Source organism: Narcine bancroftii, chromosome 3, assembly GCF_036971445.1.
Source record: "Narcine bancroftii isolate sNarBan1 chromosome 3, sNarBan1.hap1, whole genome shotgun sequence".
Classification (NCBI taxonomy): Eukaryota; Metazoa; Chordata; class Chondrichthyes; order Torpediniformes; family Narcinidae; genus Narcine; species Narcine bancroftii.
In genome coordinates this window covers 30239026-30264546 of record NC_091471.1, presented here as the reverse complement: position 1 = coordinate 30264546, position 25521 = coordinate 30239026, and the positions used below count along the sequence as shown (strand labels likewise).

Below are 25521 nucleotides of genomic sequence, written 5' to 3'. Positions count from 1 at the left end.
AGAAATTTAGAGAAGGGAATAGAATCCTTGTAGGGGGAAAGGGTGTGAGGAAATGCAGTCAAAGTAGTTGTGGTAGTTAGTGGGTTTGTAATATATGTCGGTGGAAAGCTTGTCTCCTGAAATGGAGACAGAGAGATCCAGTAAGGGGAGAGTGTTGTCAGAGATGGACCAGATGAATTTGAGATGGGGTGGGAGATGGTCATGAAGTGAATGATTTGAAAAGCTCATCACAGGTGCACGAGGCAGCCCAGATGTAGTCATCAATATAGTGGAGGAAGAGTTGAGGGGTCTTGCCTGTGTAGGCAAGCATGGATTGCTCCACAAAGCCCACAAACAGGCAGGAGTAGCTGGGACTTATGGAGGTTCCCATAACTACTCCTTTGATTTGAATTGTTAAAGGAGAAGTTGTTTAGAGTGAGGACAAGTTCTTCCATGAGAAGGAAGATAGTGGTAGAAGGTGACTCTGGTCCAAAAACAAGAGAAATGGTTTAAGACCTTCTGTATGGGGGATGGAAGTATAAAGGGATTGGACATCCGTCATGAAGATGAAGCAGTCCAATTTGGGGAATCTGAAGTCATTGAAGAGATGGAGGGCAGGTGAGGTATCATGGGTGTAGGTGGGGAGGGAGCCGAAACTTTGATAATGTATTTTTACCTTTGCTATATAGGACACTGTTTGACTTGATGAGTTTCTCCAGCACTGTGTTTTTTCTTGCGTGTGGCCTCAACCTGGCAGTACAGTAGGCCAAGGAAAAACATGTCAGTTTTGGGAAGTGGAATTCAAATGGTTGGACACTGGCAGAGCCTGACTGTTACAGCAGTAAGAGTAAAGGTGCTCAACAAAGCGAACTTCTAATCTGCATCCAGTATCCCTGCTGCAGATGCAGAATATTATCCGCACAGATCTGCAGGTGAAGTGTTGCCTCAGTGATGCAGGTGTAACATATTGGATCTGATATCACTTTGTTGAGCAATTGCCAGCTTCTGCTCCACCCTGCCCCAATTTTTTTTAAAAATTCAGGCCTCTGCCGGTCTCTTGGTATTCCTGATGAAGGGTTTCTGCCTGAAACGTTGATTATCTATTGGTTTCCATGTATACTGCCTGAGCTGCTGAGCTCCTCCAGCATTTTGTGTGTTGTTCCAGTTTTCCAGCATCTGTAGTCCCTCTTGTGTATCTCCATATGGGCCAGTTGATTTCTGTAGGCTCAGCCATAATTATGTGTCTGTCTATAGGCCTCTTTGAAGCTATTGTAGTACCTGCTTCGTCTACTACCCATAAAGCCCATTCCAGGTACCCATCACAACTCCCTTAAACTTCCTCCACCTCACCTGAAGGACACGCCTTCAAGTGTGTGACAACTTTACCCAAGGAAAAATTATTTTGACTGTACATGATTTTATAATGTATCATGATTTTATACACTTTGAGGTCAACCCTCAGCCTCCTCCATTCCAGAGAAAACAACTCAAATCTATCCAACCTTTTCCCATACCCATTAAATCAGGCACCATCTTCTGTATGTTTTCCAAAGCCTCCACCTTCTTCCTATAATAGAAAAAAAATAATTGCACACAGTATTCAGTGTTTCTAAGATCTAAACTTCAATGAATAGAATCTTGGGTGACTTAATCTCCCCTCATAAGCTAACCTAATTTTTAAAACCAACCTGATGAACCTTCTCCACACCACCTCCAAAGCTAGTAAGCCCTTTCCCCAGTAAGGAGAGCAGAATTCAATGCAATACTCCCAGTGCAGCCTCATAGGCACCCTGTACAGTTGAAGCAGAACCTCCATTCTCTTAAATTCCATCCCTCTGGCAGTGAGTGCCAACTCTCACTTGCCTTCATGATTACCTGCTGCATGTGTAAACTGATTTTTGAGATTCATGCAAACCTTTTGAGACCTGAAACTGTGCACAAGTCACCATTTATCTTTATCTTTCAACATACTTCTAAGACAGAGACCAACTGAAGCAGGCACTTCAAGGCACTACAAAGAAATTATAAAGCACTGCAAAGATACCATTACATTTATCTCTAGAAAATCCTCCAAATCTACTTAAAATACAAGGGAACCAACTTATCCTTCCCAAGATAATATCTTTAAAAAAAGCCTTAATTACACGTAGCCAATTCAGCTGGACTGACCATATCATTCTCATGCCCTATTGACTATCCCTGAAAGAGACAGCCCATTCCAAGCTCATTTATTGGAAGAGGAAAACATTCAAGCCTATGATCAAAGAACATTCCCATGATCTCTTGCAAATCTCTGGCCCACAAAATATTGGAGAAGGTACAAATGACGGCGGGGGGACATTTTGGTCATAGTGACCACGACTCTCTGACCTTAGACATAGTTATGGACAAGGACAGGAGTAGGGAAAATGGTCTGGTGTTTAATTGAAGAAGGGCTAATTATGACAGAATTAGGCAGGAATTGAGGACAGTCAATTGGGAGCAGATGTTTTCAGGGAAAAGCAGAGAAGCAGTGTGTTTAGGGACCATTTGCGACCATCATGTTCCCCCACACCTTGATGAAGGGCTCAGTCCTGAAACGTTGGTGATGTATCTTACCTTAGCTACATAAAGGCACTGTTGAATTGCTGAGTTTCTCCAGCATTTGTGTGTTTTTTTCACACAAAGGCTGGAGGTGTTGTGGATAGGGTTGTTAGTTACAACTGGATATAAACAGGATGTACAGTTGGGAAGAAAGGTGGCAGATGGAGTTCCATCCAGATATGTGTGAAGTGATGCATTTTGGAGGGTCAAACATGAAGGCAGAGTGCATGGTTAATGGCAAGATTCTTAACAGTGTGGAAAAACTGAGTAGTTAAGAAATCTTATGGTAAACTGGCCTTCATTAGTTGGGGGATTGAGTTTAAGAATCCTTGAAGAAAGGCTCAGGCCCAAAACACTGGTAATATATCTTTACCTCCTATGGACACTGCGAGACCGGCTGAGTTCCTCCAGCACTTCTGTGTTTCTACTACAATTACAGTGTCTGCAGACTTTCATGTTTCACTATTACAAAATTAAACTTGAATGCCCTAAAAACATTGCTTTGACAAAGTCAAAATATTTGATCACGTTAACAGGCTTCATGGTCAAAGACCAGTAGAAACCACAGGGAGGTGGGGGGGCAATGAGAGAACGTGGCACTCACAGAACTCTAGAAGAAAGAAGGAAAACTTCTTTGAAGTAAGTATACCTTGAGGCCACTGAATGGAGACACAAGAGGTGGCAGATGGTGGATTCTGAAGCAAAAACCCCAAGTTGCTCCAGCAGTTATTTTGCTCCAAATTCCAGCATCAACTGCCTTTTGTGTTTTGATGACATAGCTGCTTTTACTGAGGAGTCAAGGAAAGAATGTTGGCAGATCTAATTTGTGCTTGTCTGAAGAGGCATCTTAAATCCATCTACCATTGTTAGACTGGCATGGAATAGGCAAGACAATTACAAAGGTGAAAGAAATGATTTATTCTCAATCTTGCAATAATGAAGCTTAACTGCTTAATGTTACAGAAATTGAATGGTATTCATCAGATGCAAACATGTTGTGATACTAAAATAGTAGAAAAAATACAAGAATATTAATCTTAAATTTAGAACACCATTGTACAACAAGCAGAAATGACAGCATGGAAAAAATATTTTAAAACAGGGATATTATGTGGTGAGGGAAAGCTGGGAGTGAAGAAAATATCAAATTTGTGAAATAACAATTAATATTAAAACGTTTTCAGGCTTAAACTAATTTTGAAAGATTTCAAAACATAATCCATTGTTTGGTCACAAATAATTACAAAATATTCATTTTGAAATCATAGTATAAATCTTAATGTTGGAATCTACCAACAAAATTTAAAGAAAAGGAAAATTATTTAAATGCTCCATGCATTTATACAATTCAAGGGCAAATGGTAACCTTACCTGACAGCTTCCAATCTCTTGTTTTGTCGGACAAGTTCAATGAACTCTTGAATCCTCAGACTGAATTCAAGGCAGCTCTGTTAATATAAAAGAACAGATTCAACTCAAAAGCATGATTATTTCCTGCATAAAAATGGCTCAAGTATATGAAACAGAGACAGGAACTATCAAGTCAACACCACACAATACTACTTATTCAAAGATTGGAAAGCTAAACCTGCCAAATGCTCATTATATAGTTAAATGCTGAAAGTATCAATGTTGTGGTGCCCACTGAGACACAATTTTAATTTGTCTTATGTCTGAACTGTTAAGATGCAGGAATGAAGGTGAAATTCTCAAACTAGGAGTCAGATACAGTCAAAGCTCACAAAAAAAATCAAATGATTGGCCACTTCTGAGTAGCCTTAAATTATTAAAATGATTGGCCACAGTAATCCGGCGTCTCCTGCAACTAAAAGCATTTTTTGCAAGTCTGAGTTTCTCCAGATTTTAATAATGATTGAAAACTTTTGATCTTAACTTCTCTTAATTCACATTTCCTTCACCCAGATTTTTTTTCTGCACTTAATATTCACTTTTTTGCTCAGAGTCTCCTCCAATCAAATTGAGAAATCTTTGACTCAAGGCCATATGCATGCAATTTCAAGGTTAACTGCAGAAGGAACAAAGATGTTTGTATATTTCAACAACAGCCACACTAAAAACAAGCTTATGGATAAGCAGATGACTAAAATGCACATCCTTTTCATTCCTGCTCACAGTGCCATCTGCTTTAGGGGAGCCTGGAGGGGATCACTCTCCGCTCACCACTGACGGCTCTACCGTTGAGGTTGTCAAGAATATCAAGTTTGTTGGTATGCTCTTGACGAAGAATCTCACCAGCTCTATAGCCAAGAAAGCCCAGAACCTCTACTTCCTACGAAGGCTGAGGAAAGTTCATCTCCCACTCTCCTTCCTCACTACATTCTACAGAGGATGTGTTGATAGCATTCTGAGCAATTGCATCACTGCCTAGTTTGGAAGCTCTACCACCTCAGACTGCAAGTCCCTGCAGAGGATAGTGAAGGGAATGGAAAAGATCATTGGGTACTCTCTTCCTACCATGATGGACATCTACAATACATGATGCATGCATTGTTAAGGACTTCACACACCTCTCATGTAAACTCTTTTCCATTCTGCCATCTGGTAGGAGGTACCATAGCATTCTGGCTCTTACGCCCAGATTGGCCATCAGGCTCCTGAATTCCCAGAACATATGTGGGTAGTGTACCGTTAACTGTTATTGTATGTCTTAATATTTTAATTTATATTTATGTAAATCTGCTCCATGGTCCTGGAGAAATGGTATCTAATCTTTACCATGCACATGATATGAACGACAAATAAAGGTGATTTGACTTGAACAGTGTCCGAACAGAGGTTTTTTTTTAAATGTCCATTGGTAGAAAACTAACATTGTTCCATTGTTCAAGAAAGGCTTTAAGAATAATCTGATAATTTATGCCAGAGGGCATGTCATCTGTAGTAGGCAAATTATTGGAAGGTATTTTAAAAGACTGAATAAACAAGTACTTGGATAGCCAGGGAATGATTGGAGATAGTCAACATGGGTTGTGCAATAAGAAAGAATATTTTTATTGGTTTAAAACAAAACATCTATAATCTTCCAAAATCACTGTCATTCTCTGAGGCAAAGAACTCAGCAACCACATCTGGGGTCTCAATGTTTACACTGTCATCATTTGTCGTCAGTGTCCCACAATAAATCATCCTCCGTACCATCCATTGCACTCGAGATAATGCACTTTTTGAAAGATTTTATTACAGTTTCTACTTCATTTTATTCCATGGTTTGATCACAAAATCACACAGCACATCAAGTAAGGCAGCACACATTGCCCCGCCTTTTGTAAAGGATGTTTCAGCACTTGTCATCTAATTATTCCATTCTTCATGCACATGATCTTTAAATGGCTGTACAAGCAGTCATCTAATGGTTGTAATAGAGAAGTCAAACCACCTGGTATAACAGCAATCACAATATTATTTAGTGCTAATCTATTTTTAATGCCTGCAAAACATATTCCAGACTAATCATCTCCATTCCTTGGGTATACCATACGTTCCACACATTGCCTATCCATAGTTTTACACCACTTTCAACCATCTATCGTTTTTCATGAAAATGTACAAAAACACCTGTGGAATTTTATTTTAGGTTTAAATTTGCACTTGAAGATGACCATGAAAAGATGTGGGCCCCATTCAGAATGGATGCCCCAGAGGCTCCCTCTCTACTATCTGTAAGGCATTATTCAATGCATATCTATATAATTTATACAAGTAAACCTTGTTTAGAGGGAGGGGTTGGATTATTAGGGTGATTTTTTCTCTTTCCTTTTTTCTGTTTATTAGTAGAGATAAACAAGGTAAAGATGAGTTAAACTGTGGATCATTAATGTTGATCATATCACAGAATAAGACAAAAATATCTGAGAAGTATAAAATCCCTTTTTTCACATATATAGGGGAATCTTAATTATACCACATCTATTTTCTATTCAACATTAATTTTTTCAATATTATGAGGAATGGATTAACTGTTAACTCAATATAATCATTGAATTCGAAGGTTTGATTGGGATAATAATTATAGTTATATTTCAGATTAACAATTTTTGTGTGATATATATATTGTTATGAACCCAGCAGCAATAGGTATTCACTAAGACAAATAGTTACTTAAACAAAAGTAGTTTATAATTATCTTTAAAACATGAAAAAAGAATCAAACTTTAACTTATCACTATTAACTTACTTAACCTAACTTAACCCCCTTCTAATTCTAAACGCATGTGTATGTAATGTGTGTGCATTTCAGAAAAGTTTTTCCACAGTCCAATCTCACTTCTCACTCATCCAAGTTCACTGGTTGCAGGCAATTCTTATACTGTGCACAGAATTCACCAGGCTTTGGTGCTTGAAAGGTTAAACGGTTACCACTCAGGAAGGTTCTTGTCGGTTGTCAGAGAGAGATTTGTTGTTCCAGGTCATCCATAACTGATAAACTTCCATCAGCCACTCCAGTATCTTGCTGACGAAACCTGCCCCTTCAGAGTTCTCCAGATGATAACCTCTTTTTTTCAGGTCACCACAGAGTTCCTTTTTGTTTCTCTTATTTCAAGTTAAACATTAGACAGCCAGTCCTCTCCTCTTGCATGAACCACAATGGCTTTGACCAGGCCATCTTACAAAAGGGCATTCTACAAGCTTGCAAGCTTGTCCTGTTCTAGTCACAGCTGCTGTATGCAATGCTGTACAAGTGATCTCTGTATGTCTCTCTCTTTCTCTCTCTGAGAGAAGCCTGTTTGACTCTCTCTACTTGCAAAACCACATGGCCCTCTTGAACAGCAAGCTTCCTTCCAGACAGCAGCGGCTCCGACATGTTCTTTCATCTGTTGCCTTTTGTAAACAACAATCCATTAGTGAAGTCTCTTGAGCACTCTTCAAACCTCTTGCAAAAGGTCTGAGGCCCTGATATGTTTAGGATGGGGCAGAGCTCCAGTATTTCAAATAAGATCTGTTTTAAAGTGTTTGTATTTGACCTTCTCTTACAAACCTTTCCCAATTTATCTCCCAAAAACTTATCTATATACTCTGTCACAATATGAAATGATTTGATTTATGTTATTAATTAGAAGACCATGTATAAAGGTTTTTTTAATATATTAAACAATAAAATTATTTTTAAAAGATGACGACCATGGGTTTTAACTTCATACCATAGGCCATCCAGAATAACATCACCGTAAACCTGGTCCTTTCATGGCTTGCACAGTTTTCACATTTACATTAAACCATTTCATTGCCTATGAAGTTGAAATTCATGAGGGGTTTTTGTCCATGTTTCCAACATTTGACAATTGAAACAGGTGTTTCTGCAACTGACGTATAATAAACTGCTGGAAACTGATAACTTTATGATCAAGGTCTTTTGGTAGTTTCTGCGCAATTATTGTTTTTTGTTGTATTACCAGATTTCTCCTGTTCATGAAATGGCTGCACAAGCCTACCGTACCTTTAAAATCTCTACTGTGTTCAGGATTTGATCTTATTGCCCACTTCAGTGCATATTTTATTTCTTGTGACTATGTAACAATCTTGTCTCTGTTCGAGTACCCATTCTGCGACCTAATTTTCCAACTCTGGCCAGCGAATCTTCTCATCATTCTTTCTTTGGTTTTTTTTTAAAAAACATTTTTATTCTTTCTCCACTTTGTTACCATCTTCTCAGTTATGTCCAATGTCCTCGCCGCAGCTTAGTTGGTCGATTCCTTGGCCACTTCAATTACTTTTAACATAAAATTTGCTTCATACTCTCTTCACTTTGCTGTCGGCCCCATGATTATACCCACCTTCTGGTCACGTCCAACAGCTCAGTCAACGGAAACCAGCACGGTTAACGCACATATTTTGGTGGGGGGGGGGGGGGGGGTGTCTTATACACCCAATATATGATAAAACCATGAAATTCAAGTGGAATTTGTAGACTTCTCTTATCTGAAGGATGTCTTATATATCAAAATATATGGTATCTTATTTCTATAACACCAATAAAGGTTTGCAAGATGGTATTTTATGGGATATAGATGATAATTTTTTCAGCAGACCTGCAGTCTATAATCAGGATGTGTCACAACTCTTTTCTGATATTAGTGGTTTATTGAATGGCCTTACTTCTCAAGAGATGATGTAGTGCTTAGTTCCAGTGGTGTCACTAGAATTGGTGTCACCCAGTGCAATAACTCATGATGTTTTCATAAATGTATTTAAATTTACATAGTTTCATGTGGTTAAAATGAAAGTTCAGTAAGAAAACAATAGAATTCAAAATAAAAATGTTGAAGAACTGCATCAAAATTATGTTGATTTGAACAATAAACTTTATTGTTACATGAGATAGATTAATGGATTAGGTTTGCATAATCTCCTTTTTCAAAAAGGTTACTGATATAGGTTCACAAATATTAATTACCATAATATTTTACACAATAGATGCAGGACTAGGCCATTCAGCCCTTTGAGCCAGCTGATCATCCACAATTAGCACCTTGTTTCTGTCTTCTCCCCACATCCCTTGACTTCCTTACCTTAAAGAGCTCTATCTAACTCTTTCTTGAAAGCATCCAGACAATTAGTCTTCATTGCCTTCTGAGGCAGAGCATTCCACAGGTCCACAAGTCTCTAGGTGAAAAAGTTTTTCCTCAACTCCATTCTAAATGACATACCCCTTATTCTTAAACTGTGGCCACTTGTTCTGGATTCCCCCAATATCAGGGACTCCCCCAACATCAGGGACTCCCCCAACATCAGGAACTCCCCCAACATCAGGAACTCCCCCAACATCAGGAACTCCCCCAACATCAGGAACTCCCCCAACATCAGGAACTCCCCCAACATCAGGAACTCCCCCAACATCAGGAACTCCCCCAACATCAGGAACTCCCCCAACATCAGGAACTCCCCCAACATCAGGAACTCCCCCAACATCAGGAACTCCCCCAACATCAGGAACTCCCCCAACATCAGGAACTCCCCCAACATCAGGAACTCCCCCAACATCAGGAACTCCCCCAACATCAGGAACTCCCCCAACATCAGGAACTCCCCCAACATCAGGAACTCCCCCAACATCAGGAACTCCCCCAACATCAGGAACTCCCCCAACATCAGGAACTCCCCCAACATCAGGAACTCCCCCAACATCAGGAACTCCCCCAACATCAGGAACTCCCCCAACATCAGGAACTCCCCCAACATCAGGAACTCCCCCAACATCAGGAACTCCCCCAACATCAGGAACTCCCCCAACATCAGGAACTCTCCCAACATCAGGAACATGTTTCCTGTCTCTAGTGTGTCCACGGTAATGGTGGAGGTTCAACAGCAGAAGATGAAGGGTGGCCAATGATCACCTGGGAAGGTCTCGGGAGATGAAGTCATCCCAGTGAGATGCAGTGACGTGGTCCGTCCGGTCGCTGGGAGGCAAGGGCCCCGCGACAAGGCCCACGCCTCATGGAAGGTGTACTACAATCCTCCCCCTGGAGACAATGCAGTAGAAGCAGAGGAAGGGAGGACTAACCAGCAAATGCGGGAGATCGCATCCTCACAGCCACAGTTGACTCTAGCGGCGGGTCAAGTGTAGAAGTAAGAGGTCGACATCAGCAGCAAGAGAGAAGACAGAAAAAAAGTTGGGAGAAGCAAGATGGCCATTTCTCACAAGGGTGAGGATATGAAACCATAGTTGAAAGAGATGCTGAAAGGCATTCTAAAAGAAATGAAGCAAATGGAAAACAGACTAAAGAACTTTACAGAAAGATAGGGAAATTTATGAAAAAATTTACAGACTAAGAAACACTTTAACTGGTTTATCAGAAAGAATGACAGAAATAGAAGAAAGGGTGGGAGATAATGAAGGCAGAATTGATGTTAGAAAAAAGAAGCAAATGTATGAAGCAGAGAGGAATGCCTCTGGCAGAAAATAATTTGGAAAACCATGTTAGGAGAAATACTGTTAAAATTGTGGGATTGAAATAAGGTATGGAAGGTATCCAATTACATTCTTCCAGAAATGGTTGCCAGAGGTGTTAAGGAGGGAGAAGCTAAAAAGAGTCTGTGGAAGTAGAATGGGGCCATCAGTTCTACTTCCCGCCTGATGAAACACTTGCATCACCAGGACCGAGAGAAAATTTTTAGGTGCGGCAACCATTGGGGGAAAAACAAGGGGAACTGATGGAGATGGAAGGAAATAAAATTTTATTTTACTCAGATATTAGTGCTTCCCTGCTGAGGCAAAGAAAAGAATTTGAACTAGCTAAAAGAATAGCCAAGCAGAACGAGTATGAATGCATATTAAGATACCTGGAAACATTGAAAATTGTACTGCCAAGGTGGGGGGAGGGGGGGAGAGAAAGTTTTCATTTGAAGCCAAAGTAGTACAAAAATTCATTTAAAAATCTGCCAGTTCTTAAAGAATAACTGTTATATAAAATTGCAAGGTAAATAATATTTATTGACTTTACTGTTTATTATGTAAGTATATTTGTAAAAAAAGAGAAATGGATTGGGAGGGCCCTGGGGGGTATGGGTGGAGAAGAGTGGAAAATAGATGGATGCTAAATGCACAACGTGGAAGGAGATGGTGGCAACTCGGAAGGGGTAGCCATAGCGAGAGGAATGGAAGAAGGGCATAAAAGAAAGGGATGTGTGAGTATGGCGGGATGATTTTATGTCATATGCTGTATTTTTTGACTTTTTTTATTATTTCTCCTTTCCACAATTCTTTGCAGACTCAGCAGACTGGAGTACATGGCTGAAAGAAGTGGACTGGATGGATGGTGGACATAGGACAGTGGGGGTATGTGGGAGACATAAACATAGGAGGAACACCTGGTGCAATGGCCAATAGCATCAAATACATAAGTTTTAAATGTAAATGGACTAAATGGGTACATGAAGAGGAAGTCTTGACACATAAAAAAAGGGGGCAGAACAGCCTTTCTCCAAGAAAAACATTTAACACGACAGGAACATCAAAAACTAAAAAGAGGATGTGTGGGCCAGGTGGTAGTACAGGAGGGGGTGGCAATTTTGATAAGAAAGACTGTTACAATGAGGGTGGAGAAAGTGATCATTGATAAGGCAGGGAAATTTGTAATAGTCCACTGTCAGATATATTCAGAATCCTGGATCCTAGTACATATATACACCCCCAATTACGATAAAGGAAAATTTATACAAGATACATTCTTGAGATTGGCAGAGGGAAAAGAAAACATCTTGATGGGAGTGACTTTAACTTTTGTCTGGACCCTGTTTTGCATAAATCAATGAAAAGAAAAGTAAGGCCAAGGGCAGCAAGAACCACCCTTCAATTTATGAAAGAGCTGAACTTGATAGATGCATGGAGATGGAAGTATCCAAAGAAGAGAGATCATTCTTTCTACTTAAGACAGCATGACTCCTACTCTAGAATAGACTTTTTCTTGGCATCAACCCACACAGAGGATAGGATCATGAAGACCAAGTATAAAGCAAGACTTTTGTCAGACCATTCTCTCCTGACTTTAACCACTGCAATGCTAGATAAATAAGAGATGGTATATAGATGGGGCTTTAATACATTATTATTATTGGAAAAAACAGAATTTTATAGCTTTGTTTGGGCACAAATAGACATATTTTGTGAGGCCAACTGTCCCTCTACTCAGAATAAATTTCTAACTTGGGATACTCTTATGGCATACTAAGAGTTCAAATTATACCCACACAGTTAAAAAAGAATATATGAGGGAGGTAGATGAACTGGTAAAAGAGATTACACAACTAGAAAAGGATTTCCAAAAATTGGGTTCTGAAGAACAATATACGGTTCTGAAAAATAAAAAATTAAAATTTAATATGCTTCAGGCGTATAACGTAGAAAAGGCCATAATGTGAGGTCAAAGCTAAAATATTATGAATTAGGGCAGAGGTTCTCAACCTTTTTCTTTCCATTCACATACCACTTTAAGTAATCCCTATGTCATCGATACTCTGTGATTAGTAAGGGATTGCTTAAGGTGGTATGTGAGTGGGAAGGGAAGACTGCTCGAGACCCAATTGTTACTGAAATATTTTGCTTGAGAAAAATTGTCATTGGCCCATTTCCTTTGGAGTTATGAAACCATGCACATAACGAGTCAATTAGATATGATTAAAACAATGGTTTCCAAACTTTTTCTTTCCACCCACATACCACCTTAAGCAATCCCTTACTAATCACAAAGCACCTATGGTATAGGGAATACTTAAAGTGGTATGTGAGTGGAGAACCACTGAATTAGGGGAAAGAGCCCATAAAGTCCACTTATGGCAGCTGAGGGTAGAACAAGCCTCAAGAACAATCATTGAAGCGCTAATGGGGAATGATAGGATCTCATACAAGCCAAGAGAGATCAATGAGGCTTTTCGACAATTTTATGAAAATTTATAATAATCAGAATCAAAAGGGGAGCCAAATAAAGTTAACAAGTTCCTTTCAAAATTGGAGCTGGGGCCAACTTTTATAAATTGGATATGGTCGCTATATCAAGTGCCCAAGGCTAAAGTTGTAACCAATGAACAAATTTCTCCAGCTTTCCCACTATCTCGATCTAGAAGGCAAGGGTGTTCACTATCAACAGCTCTATTCATTTTAGCTACTGAACAATTGGCTAAGGCTATTCAGCAGTATCCAGACATTAAGGAATTAGGGTGGGCCAGGAAGAGCACAAAATCAATTTATATGCAGATGACGTGATGATATATCTGACAGACCCAACAAGCTTGCTGGCTAAACTATACTCAATTCTGGAAGATTATGTGGAGTTTTCTGGATACAAGATCAATTGAGATAAAAGCGAGATTATGGCACTTACTAAATGGGATTACAGGTTGTACCAACAAAATAGTCAACTGAAGTACTCACAAGATGGGATCAAATACCTTAGACTTAAGAGTAGACATCAACTTGAATAATTTATACAAGTTAAATTACACCCCCTTGCTTAGAAAGATTGGGGAAGACTTGAATAGATGGATGGCCTTGCCTATCATACAGGTAGGCAGGTCAATTGTGTTAAAATGAACGCGTTGCCAAGACTTCAATACCTCTTTCGGACTTTGCCCATGGCACTGCCCCCAGGATTCTTTCAAAACCTACATTCACATATGCTCTCTTAACGGCAACAAGGATGAGTTTCTTCTTAAGTGTCGCTACATAACTATCTTCATTTGACAAATTTCCTCTATACCCTTGGTATTCATAGCCGATCTGTGCACTAAGCATAAGCATAAATGTTTATGTAGCTCTTTTTGCATTCTGCATTCTATGATCCATTTAGAAAATGATGAATTCCGCATGCATCCTCTTTCAAAAATATTTCAACAATTGTCCTATATGTGAAGACTCAAGTCAATGTTCTGGCTTAACTTTAAAGACCAATTTGATTTGTCACCATTTGAGTTTCTTCAGAAATACATCACGATACTTACCATGACTGCTATTTCACCATCGATCTTCTGAAGTCTGCGACAAAATACAAATCCACACTTTTTTCTTTCAAACATCTGCAAACTTTCCAATCTAGTTCAGCACAGCTAATTTCAGATAATTAAGATTCATCAATAATAGTGTCCCTATAGCCAACCTTGGGATGGAAGTGAGGGCAGCAAACAATAAAATCCTTTCTATTCAATCCTTGCTTAAGACATGCACACTTCTGGCCATACTTCTTTGCACTCAAACAGACTTGTTTAACAATTTAACTCTAACTTCAACGGTTATTCCATGCCATGTACAAGAGAGGAAGAGTACAAATGGAGCTAACATTTTTTTTGGCTATTGCTGATATTTCTGATCACTTCTCCCAACATTCAGCCATTGGAACTCTACTCTGGGTATTGCACACATGCAACAACACACAAAAACCAAGAACTTACTGTCAATTTTTCAAATTGTTGGGGTTGTCCAGCACTGGACAAGGCATGATATGGGGGCATGGAAGCAAGAGGAGGTTAAAGGGAATGACAAAAACCCAGCACTTTTCCATTCTTCCGAGTTCAGACCTAGTCTTCTGATTTTGACAATTATTTGAGGTTGTTTAAGGGAAGACAAGTTATATCAAATTATTTTGCTTCACTTTAGTGATGATTATTTACTTCAGTTTAATAGATTTTAAATGTCCCGTCCAGAGATGTAAAGACTATTACAATTAATTGGTTGTGTTTCCAAGTGCAGGAACATTTCTGGCCAGTGATTCACTAACTAAAAGGAGTTAGGAACTTAATTTAACATATTTACAACTAAAAACAAAAAGTACAAGCTTGACAAAAGTTTAAGAACATTTTAATATTAAAAATTTAACTTATTAATCTTATATGTAAATTCCAAAACTTCTTCATAATTACTTTTTTTTCACAAATTTACACATGGAAGTTTGCTATGCAGTTTAAAAATTTACAATGTACAGCCAGTTTCCCATGGTTAATTAACAAGAACCACGCTAAAGCATTTTGCCAAAAAGGTCATTTTAAGAATGTACCTTCATCTTTCTCAGCCTTGATTTGTTGTCATGGCACCAGGCTAGACATGTAGCTGTCTCTTGTCTTTCAAGGGATTCTTCAACCTCTTTGGCTGTAAGAAACATGTCAATATTCACCAAGTCCTACAAAACAAAATAACCATAAAGATTATGTTTGAACAAGGAAAACAATTGCATGTCATGCAACAATTGAATCACATTGAGATTAAAATATTTCATAATACCTGTATTATCACAACTAAATCAAGAGTTCAAGGTATGGATGTTTTGCTACAGTTCATTTTTGGTAAACGCCCCAGAAACCTCAACATTTGAAAGTCTTTCTATTGGCTCCAAGTAGTCTACTGTCTGCTCTTTAAACTTGAAAAGAGATCATGATACATTCAACACTAAAAATATCACTAACTATAAGGTAAGGTGACATATGCATCTTCACCCCTTGGTCCCTCTGCCCCATAATACCTTTGAGAGTATTTCCATCAACAGAGCAAATCCTGCCCTGGTTTAACACAAATGCAGCACTTAGCACTTCTCAGCATTGAAATGCATCAACCATTCCTTTGCCAAATTCCCCATGTGATCCAGAACCCATTGTAAACCCAGGTATCCACCGTGGCACACACTTGTCTGCCATCAGCAAACTTACTTTGCCACAAAGGTCTTTGTCCAAAGCCAGAGTCCTAGAACCAAACCTTCAAACTTTCCATTGGTCACTGTCCTCCAGTCTGAAAATAGCCTTCTTTAACCACTAACACCTATCACTTTTTTTAATCAATTGGCTAGTTGGCCACCTATTCTATATGGTCTATCCTTCCATATCAACCGACCATGTGGGATCTGATCAAATGCTTCACTAAAATCCATATATACAACACAAACGGCCTTAGCTTCCCTTCTCCAAAAAAAAAATTCAATGATTTGTGAGACACTATTTCCCACACACAATCCATGCTCACTTTCCTTAATTTTTCCCTGGCTATTCCAATATTGATAGATTATATTTCTCCAGCAGTTTCCTTACCACTTTTGTCTGACAAACAAGTCTGTAGTTACCTATATTGTCTTAGATCCCTTTTAAATTATGGCACCACATTTGCCATCCTCCAGAATTTTTCCTGTTCTTCGTAACAAGTTAGAAATGTCAAGGCCTCAACAATTTACTTCCTGCTTTCCTTCAACCTTCTGGGATGTACCTGGTCTAGACCCAGGAATTCATTCACCATGATACAATCCAAGATGGCTAACACCTCTTCGTGGTTGATGCAGTCATGCCCTCCACTGCATTTAGTTACCCCTCTCCCTTCCTACTTAATCATGTTGCATAGTAAACACACTCACAAATTATTATTTAAGATCTTCCCCAACTCCTCTACTTAAACACATACATGCCCATCTTGATTCTAAAGGGGGTCTATTCTTTCGCTCGTTACTCTTTTTTTAATTTATACAAAATCTTTTTGAATTCTCCTTTACAATGTCTGACAAAGCCATCCCAAAACTTTTAGCCATCCTTCTTTCCCTCTTCACAATGCCCTGTACCCTCAAGGGATTTCCTTGAGCCTGTTTGTTATATCTGACCTATGCCATTTTCTTTCTATCTGACATCTATTATTTTGCAAAGAATGCCTCAAGCTCCAACATAGAAGAATTAAACTTAATAATGCCCATGGGAAAAAAGGCAAAATTAATCATTTTAGTAATTCCCAGAACAACATGATCACATCAGAGAAGAATAAAATAACTTATAAAGGAAATTTATCTCTATTATTTGGATGATTTTTTTATTCAATATTATTCCTTGGACATAGTACAAGGTATGATTTAATTGTTTAATTACTATTAAAGAATTTGATATCCTGAGGAAAAGAAGTTATGTAATAATTAAGGTTATGCTTCTAATTTATATCTATGTATAAGATATGATTTGTTATCATTAGTATGCCTTGTGTAAAGGATTTTTATTAACCTCAATAAAAATACTTTTAAAAGAAAGAAATTCCCAGATATGAATTGATACCAAAATATCAAAACTGCAATTAAACTCGAAAAGCACGTTAACATCCCAACATGAATGACGGAACATTTTGAGGAAAGGGTAACATGGGATTTAATTTGCCTATGGCAGTTTACAGTCGATGTGCAGTCCTACACTTCAAGGAGAACTGTATACTGAGAGACAAGCACGGTAACAACTGATTTCAACACAAATTAAAAACTCAGTAATGTCGAACTGTGATGCAAAAATAGTAGAGGTTGAAAGTTGAAAATACAATTTAATCTTTAAAAAAATTAAGTGGATCAGCAAATGAACTTGTGTATGACATTAAACAATATACAATCTATCTCATTGTGACAGTTTATAGGGTACAAACAGTTCTGCAGGGAAACTATTGTTTACACATTAATTAGTGAGATGTCAGAATAGCTAAATTAACATAAAAATGACCTCATGAACATTAATAAGTAAACTCCAGTTACTGAATACATTTCAAAAATATTTTGGAAGGATAAACATATATCCGCTGTCAAATCATTTACAAACATTAGGTAATCTTGCAATGGCATTGCAAATTTTTTGGGGGGTGGGGTAGAATGCAAGATTTATTTCCACAAGTAGTTCCAACTAATTTCTTATTCTAAGAATGTAACCATCTTCTGCAGTTTTCATTTAACTTCTGCATTCCTTCATTTCCCTCAATACAATTCAAACTCAACAAGATCAGATCAACCAACCAGTCAACCCATGTATGTGTGTAAATTGGAGATCTATGCAAAATATGCAATGAGTAATCTTCAAGCTCTCAAAAGAAGGAACAATAATTTAATGCTGTTGGTTTTGAGGAAAGGATGATTGCAGGCTGGATTTTTAAAAGAAAGAAATTCCCAGATATGAATTGATACCAAAATATCAAAACTGCAATTAAACTCGAAAAGCACGTTAAAATCCAGATTGCAGGCTTAAAATGGCACTGGTGGGCTGGTCTATCCAGTCACATGAAAGTTAAAATAATCCAGGATCTTTAAAATGTAAATACAGTAATTAATCAAAACAAAATAGCGGAAAGCAAAATGAGGCAAAACACGACTCAAAACTGCGCAAATTCAAAAAGAGGATGTTATCAGAATGCAAATTCACACATAAATACAGGGTCAGCTTTGGAATTTCTTCACGGCAGAACAATTAAAGAAAGATATTGAGGTCATGTAAATAATTTTAAAATTTAAATTTAGACATATAGCACAGTAATAGGCCATTTCAGCCCACAAGCCTGAGCCACCCAATTAACGTACAACCCACAGTACGCTTCGAAAGGTGGGAGGAAAATGGGGCCTCAAGGGAAAACCCACGCAGACACAGGGAGAAGGTACAAACTCCTTACAGACACCATGGGGTTTGAACCCCAGTCCCGATTTGCTGGTGCTGTAAAAGTGTTGTGCTACATGCTATCCTAACATTCCAAAGAAATTTGCAACCAATTGATTGCCTTGTAGTCGCTGCAGTGCAAAAAGTCAATTCACACAGAGGCAAGATTTCAAGCATCAAATGAGCAACAACCAAAAATGAATAAAGCACAATTAACTGCATTCAAGTCGATCCAAAATATTTGAAGAAGCACCTGATTAATGAAGAAATTAAGGAAACAGAAACGCAAAAACTTCAGATGCTGGAACTTTGAGTAAACAATGGGTTTCTCAAGGAACTCAATAGGTCGGGCAGCACCTATGGGTAGAAGTGGTCAATCATTGTTTCAAGGACCCTTTACCAAGACAATTGAGAAAAAATGGAGTTGGAAAGAAGGTATTGAATAGAAAGTGAGAAAGGTGAGGGAGCAACCACAGGGGAGAAATTAGAGAGAAAAGAGCAACACACAAGATGGAAATAGTGGAATGAGATAAGGATGCGGTTACCTGAAATTAGAACAACTGAAGTTCATGCGGTTAGGTTTATGGCTGGCTATCCAGGAGGAATATGATGTGTTCTGCCTCAAGTTGACAATTAGCCTCGCTGTGACAATGGGCGAACCTGAAGACAGACATATCTATGTTGGAATGATTGGGGGGTGTTGAAGTGGTTGGCTGCAGGACCCTGAGAGTTTAAAGAGATTACCCAATCTGTTTGATCTCAATCACGTAGATGATGTCACTAGGTCAAGTTCACCTAGTGCAGTAGATTAGATTGCTCTGTCTCACCTGAAAGGTCTGCTTGTGACCCTGGATAGAGGTGCAAGGGATGATGTTAGGAAAAATTTTGCACTTTGTAATTACAGTGAGTAAAGTCCAAGATGGTAGAAAGATGGATGGGGAAGGAATAGTGGACTGAGGAGACTTGGAAAGAATGATTCTTGTGATAGGGGTGGGGAGGATGTGGTTGATGGTGAGATCGCAATGAAGTTGGCAGAAGTGTCAGAAAATAATATGTGGAATGTGGAGACTGGCGAAGAGGAAAGTGAGACTAAAAGGACGCTGTCCTTGTTTTGCCTTGGGAAAGAACTACAAGAAATGGAGGATATAGGGGTACAAGCTTTATCAATGACAGCAAGGATAAAATCCATTAATTAAAGAGGATAGTTCAGATGTCCTGGAGTGGAAGCTGAATCCTGGAAACAGATGTTATAGAAGAAATGGGATAGCATCCTTATAAGAGATACAGTGTGAAGATATATAATACGGTAAATGAAAGTCTGGGTTTCCATGTCTGTGGGTAGTTTGTTTCCTGAGACAAATATCAAGGAAAGGGTGAAATGTATCAGAAACAGTCAAGGTAAATTTAAGGACAGGATGGAAGCTGGCAATGAAAAACTAGTAAGCCTAAGTTAGAGCTGCAGCCCGAAACAATGAGAAAAAATTCATTTGACGGCTTAGAAAACATTGGTATTTCCCACCCAGAGCTTTGAAGGCAAGATCATAGAATACGGGTATATTCAAGGATAAGTTACACCAAAAATTAGAATGATAGAAAAGAGTTAGAAGAATGGAATAGAGACTAAAATCAGGTCAGAGCAATCTTGTTAAATGACACAGCCGCCTTTGTGAGCTTCATGCCTGATTTTTACTCAAGTTCCTTATGTGCTTTATGCCATGTAAAAGCACAATCTGCTGAAACTATGATAAGTTCCATTTCTGGGGTGTTGAAAAATGTCAATCATACAATGACTGATGCATTAGTTTTGATTTTCCAACATTTGTATATTCTTGGAATACGCCATTGGTTTGAAAGATGGTAAATAAAAAAAATTGTTTTGAGAGGAAAAGACAAAAAGCAGGAAATTACACATTTTTTTAACATCTATCAAATATAAAACATTATAAATGATTAATAGAGATATCTAGTTTCTCTTTGTTAATATTCTAAACTGTTGAGCGCAGTTTAATTTGATATAAACATCCAAATAATTTCTACATTAAATCAAAATAAAATTCCTGTAAAATAAATATTCAAGAAATATACCTTACCCTGATAGCCTTGATATGATTAAAATAAAGGAATGTTTGGAGTATTTATTATGAACAGATCTGTGCAAGTTTGATTTTTCTAAGAGAGCTCACTGGTTGCAATTACCCATGAAATGTAAAGCCAATCTTATTTGCAAAGTAGTCCACTGGAGCCAAGTGGAAGAGGTCCCAAGTGGGAATAATGCATTGAACAACATAATCAGGGACAGGAAGGCCAAAACAATCCTGTCCCGACTTTGCCACCAGAAAAACTTGCCAAATTCTCATTTTTCTTTCCTGTAGTGTGGCAACTCGCATTGAAATCAATGGTCCCACAGGTCAAGCATTAGTTCTGACCAAGACAAGATGCTCCAGTGTAATTGCTCCAAGATGAGATTCCACAAGAGGCTAGAGGCAACCAGCAAATCAACTGGAACTTGGCAAGAAAGATCAGGACTTGAATATCCACACAGAAATCTCAAAGTTCTAGATCATGTGTAGGTCAAGTTCCTAAATTCCTTATTCCAACTATCAGTGAAGCAGGTCAAATGATAAAATAGCAGAAGTGAGCCAAATAAAAATAAACTGTTGTCACATTATTAAATGCCTGATGTGAAAGTTCCCTTTCTTTATGCTCCATGACCAATTGTTAATGAAACCACTTTGAGTTGTGCAATTTTTTCAGGAAAACCAGAGCAGAGCTGAGCTTGTTAGACAGATGAGAAAGGGCTGCTGTTTTGTCTTAAAGAAGCAGAAGACCAGAATTAAATAAATGGAAGTTGAAGTGAATACTGATTAGTTTCAAGTAAGTATAAAAGGAGAGCGAGGTTTAGCGGCAGTGAACATTTTGGACAGATGTTGGGGGTTAGTGGGATATTGAGGCTTTGGCGAGTAAAGGCTGCAGGGCGATCACAGGATATATAGGGTAAGGCTTACCATTGCTTTTAGTTTCATTGGTTCTTTGGGTTGGCTTCGCGGACGAAGATTTATAGAGGGGTATGTCCACATCTGCTACAGGCTCGCTGGTGACTGACAAGTCCAATGCGAGACAGGCAGGCACGGTTGCAGAGGTTGCAAGGGAAAATTGGTTGGTTAGGGTTGGGTGTTGGGTTTTTCCTCCTTTGTCTTTTGTCAGTGAGGTGGGCTCTGCGGTCTTCTTCAAAGGAGGTTGCTGCCCGCCGAAATGTGAGGCGCCAAGATGCACGGTGGGAGGCGAGGTCAGCCCACTGGCGGTGGTCAATGTGGCAGGCACCAAGAGATTTCTTTAAGCAGCCCTTGTACCTCTTCTCGGGTGCACCTCTGTCTCGGGGGCCAGTGGAGAGCTCGCCATAGAACACGATCTTGGGAAGGCGATGGTCCTCCATTCTGGAGACGTGACCCACCCAGCGCAGTTGGGTCTTCGGCAGCGTGGATTCGAGGCTTGCGGACTCTGCCAGCTCGAGTACTTCGATGTTGGAGATGAAGTCGCTCCAATGAATGTTGAGGATGGAGCGGAGAAACGCTGGTGGAAGCGTTCTAGGAGCCGTAGGTGATGCTGGTAGAGGACCCTTGATTCGGAGCCGAACAGGAGCGTGGGTATGACAACGGCTCTGTACACGCTGATCTTTGTGTGTTTCTTGGTTAAGTGTAGATGAAATAGCATTGAGAACTGTCCAGTCAGTCTCCTGTAGAACATGGGAAGTCATGGAATCATCCAGTGTTGCTGATGACTAATGAACAAGATCAATGAGCTGGAGATGCAGCTGGATGTACTGCATATCGTTCAAGATGCTGAGGACATCATAGTGAAGAGCTTTACTGATGCTGTCTTGTCAAAGATGCAAAGAGGAGCTAGAGGACCATTCAAAAGGGTAGATAGCAGGACAGCACCCCCCCCTCCAACACACACCATGTTCATCTCCCTCAGAAATATGTAAATCAATTTGGATGCAGTTTGGAGGGGTGGGGGTGACCTTCAGGAGGAAGTCATGCAACCATGTGTCAGGGACCAGATCTGGCTTGGAAGCTCGGAAAGGAAAAAGGGGAGTAAATTAAATCAAAAGTGACAGGTGATTAAGGGATATAGTCAGAGGAACTGGTAGGAGATACTGTGACCAAGATTGAGACTCCAAGATGGAATGTTGCCTCCTGAACGTTAAAGAGCTGGATGGGTTAGAATTTGTCAAATGTGTTCAGGAAAGTTTTATAAACCAATATATAGAGTTACCAACAAGAGAGAGAGTACAATACTGGATTTTCTATTAAAGAATGAGACAAGACAAGTGGCGGAAGTGTGTGTAGGGAAATACTTTGGGTCCAGATTTCATAATCCCATTAATTTCAAGATGATTACAGATAAGTATAGGTCTGGTCCTCAGGTTGAGATTCTCAATTGGAGAAAGACAAAATGAGAAAGGATCTATAAAGCGTGGATTGGGCTGTTATTTTCTGAAAAATAACATGCTTGGTAAGTGGAAGGTTTTCAAAGGTGAAATTTTGAGAGTATAGAGTTTGTATGTTCTTGTCGAAAATAAAGGCATATGGAACCTTGGTTTTTGAGGGTTTTCAAAATCACAATCAATGAGGATTGGCAAAATATCTACTCCAAATCTCAATCTGTTTTTAAAAAATTTTATTTAAATTTAGACATACAGCACTGTAACAGGCCAATTTTCGAACCATTATCTTTGCCTAGTCCCACTAACCTGCACCCAGTCCATATGACTCCATACCTCTCCCATCCATGTACCTGATCAAATTCCTTTTAAATGTTAAAATTGAACCCACATTCAATACTTCAGTTGGAAGCTGCACACCACTCTCTGTAAAGAAATTCCTGTCATGTTCCCCCTTTCACTCTTAACCCGTATCCTCTGGTTTGTTTCTTAACTATCTTCAGTGGAAAAAAGCCTATTGTGATGTTCTCCCATTTTTCAGTTCATTTTATTTGAGTGGGACTGTCACTTTAAGAAAGCAGATTTAACAAGCTGCCTGCAGGATTTGAAGTGATTGTGAAACCAGCAGCAAGCTTTGAACATTATGTTCCTTTTACTGGATAAATTTGCAGAATCAATACAAAGAAGCCCTGGAGAAGCCAGCTGCAAAGACCATGTGGGCAGCTTCTTAAAAAGACAGTGCATCATTTGTTCAAGAAGTCATTTTAAGCAAGCAGCACAAGACCAACAAACTCTTCGACCTCTTTTGTGAAATTGCAAAACCCACTTGGCATCATTGTGAGATTATAGTCAGAATGTCAGATTTCCTCCTTTTGCTTATAGAGGAATAAAACCACTTTGACTTACCCATGAGAAGGGTTCTAATTGCAGAAGAAATCCTGCACTCTACTTCAACTGTCTCACAAAAAGGGTTATAACTGCAGAAAGCACTCTTCCAAAAATGGCATTTCTCTGAAGCATCTCAACAAGGGTGCCGTGAGTAATGAACATTCTGCATCCGGTCTCTGTCATCCACTTCAGGAACTGTCAACTTCATCCTAAAGCCTGCATGTCTCACCATTCTAAGGCCTGCGTGGCTCACCATTCTATATAACCATATAACCATTACAGCACAGAAAGAGGCCAGTCCGGCCCTTCTAGTCCATGGTGAACATCTTCTCCCACCTAGTTCCATTGACCCGTACCATGCCCATAATCCTACACACCTCTGTCTTCCTTTTCAACTTGTCCAACTTTTCCTTAAATATTAAAATCCAACCCACATCTACCACACTCCACCACCCAGTGAGTGAAGAAATTCTTCCTCATGTTTCCCTTAAACTTTTCCCCCTTCAATCTCAAATCCATGTCCTCTTGTTTGAATCTCCCTCATCCAATGGAAAAAGCCTATCCACATTGACTCTATCTTTCCCCCCTTATAATTTTAAATGCCTCTATCAAATCACCCCTCAACTTTCTATGCTCCAGGGAATCTTGCTTAAAAGTTGTAAAGGTTCATAAATAACCTCTGAAAGGCATATTTTAGTGTCTTCAATTTTTGCCTCCACTTCAGTTTCCTTGTAACTCAAACCCTGAAAACCAAGCCACATTCTTGTAAATCTCCTCTGCATTCTCTCTATTCTGTTTATATCCTTCCTGTAATTCGGCAACCAAAACTGCACACAATTTTCCAAATTTTGCTTCACCATTATACAACTTCAACTCCTATATTCAATAATCTGGTTTATTAAGGCCAACATATCAAATGCTTTCTTCACCACCCTATCTACATGTGACTCAACTTTCACGCAATTATGTACCAGAATTCCTAAATCTCTTTGTTCTACTGCACTCCTCAATTATCTACCATTTAACATTTATGACTGTTGCTCATTAGGTCTTCCAAAATGTAGCACCTCACAATTATCAGTATTAAACTCCATCTGCCATCTTTCAGCCCACTCTTCTAACTGTCCGATATCCCACTGCAAGCTTTGATAACCTTCTTCACTGTCCACAACACCACCAATCTTCGTATCATCTGCTTACTTACTAATCTAATTTACCACCCTGTCATCTAGATCATTAATATATATATGAAATATGACAAACAACAATGGTCCAGTACTAATCCCTGAGGCAGTCCACTAGTCACCGGCCTTCAACATTAATAACTAATGCTTGAACCTTCCTAACTACCCTCTTATGCAGAACCTTGTCAAAGGACTTACTAAAGTCCATATAGACAACATCTACAGCCTTCCTCTCATCAACCTTCTTAATAACCTCCTTGAAAATCTCTATAAGATTTGTTAAACATGATCTAGCATGTACAAAACCATGTTGACTATTCCTAAGCAATCCCTGTCTTTCCAAATAATTGTATACATCATCTCTAAGAACACTCTCCATTAATTTACCCACCACCAACGTCAGACTCACAAAAGTATAATTACCAAGTTTGCATTTGGAGCCTTTTTAAAAAAAACAATGAAACAACATGAGCTACCTGCCAATTCTCTGGCATCTCCCCCATGGCTAGTGACATTTTAAATATTTCTGTGACATTTTAAATATAACCCCCACTATTTGCACACTAACTTCCCTCAGGG

At 39.0% G+C, this 25521-nt stretch overlaps 1 protein-coding gene across 6 annotated transcripts in view; it reads right to left on the bottom strand.

The window, feature by feature from the left end:
- maea (macrophage erythroblast attacher, E3 ubiquitin ligase) overlaps window positions 1-25521 on the bottom strand; it is a 123831-nt gene that overhangs the window by 17106 nt on the left and 81204 nt on the right. For all 6 annotated transcript variants that reach the window (XM_069923710.1, XM_069923711.1, XM_069923714.1 and 3 more), the window contains 2 exons: window positions 15063-15185; window positions 3934-4010 (listed from right to left, as the gene is read on the bottom strand). In XM_069923710.1, the coding sequence (XP_069779811.1) occupies window positions 3934-4010; window positions 15063-15185 (200 nt within the window). The remainder of the gene's footprint in view (window positions 1-3933; window positions 4011-15062; window positions 15186-25521) is intronic.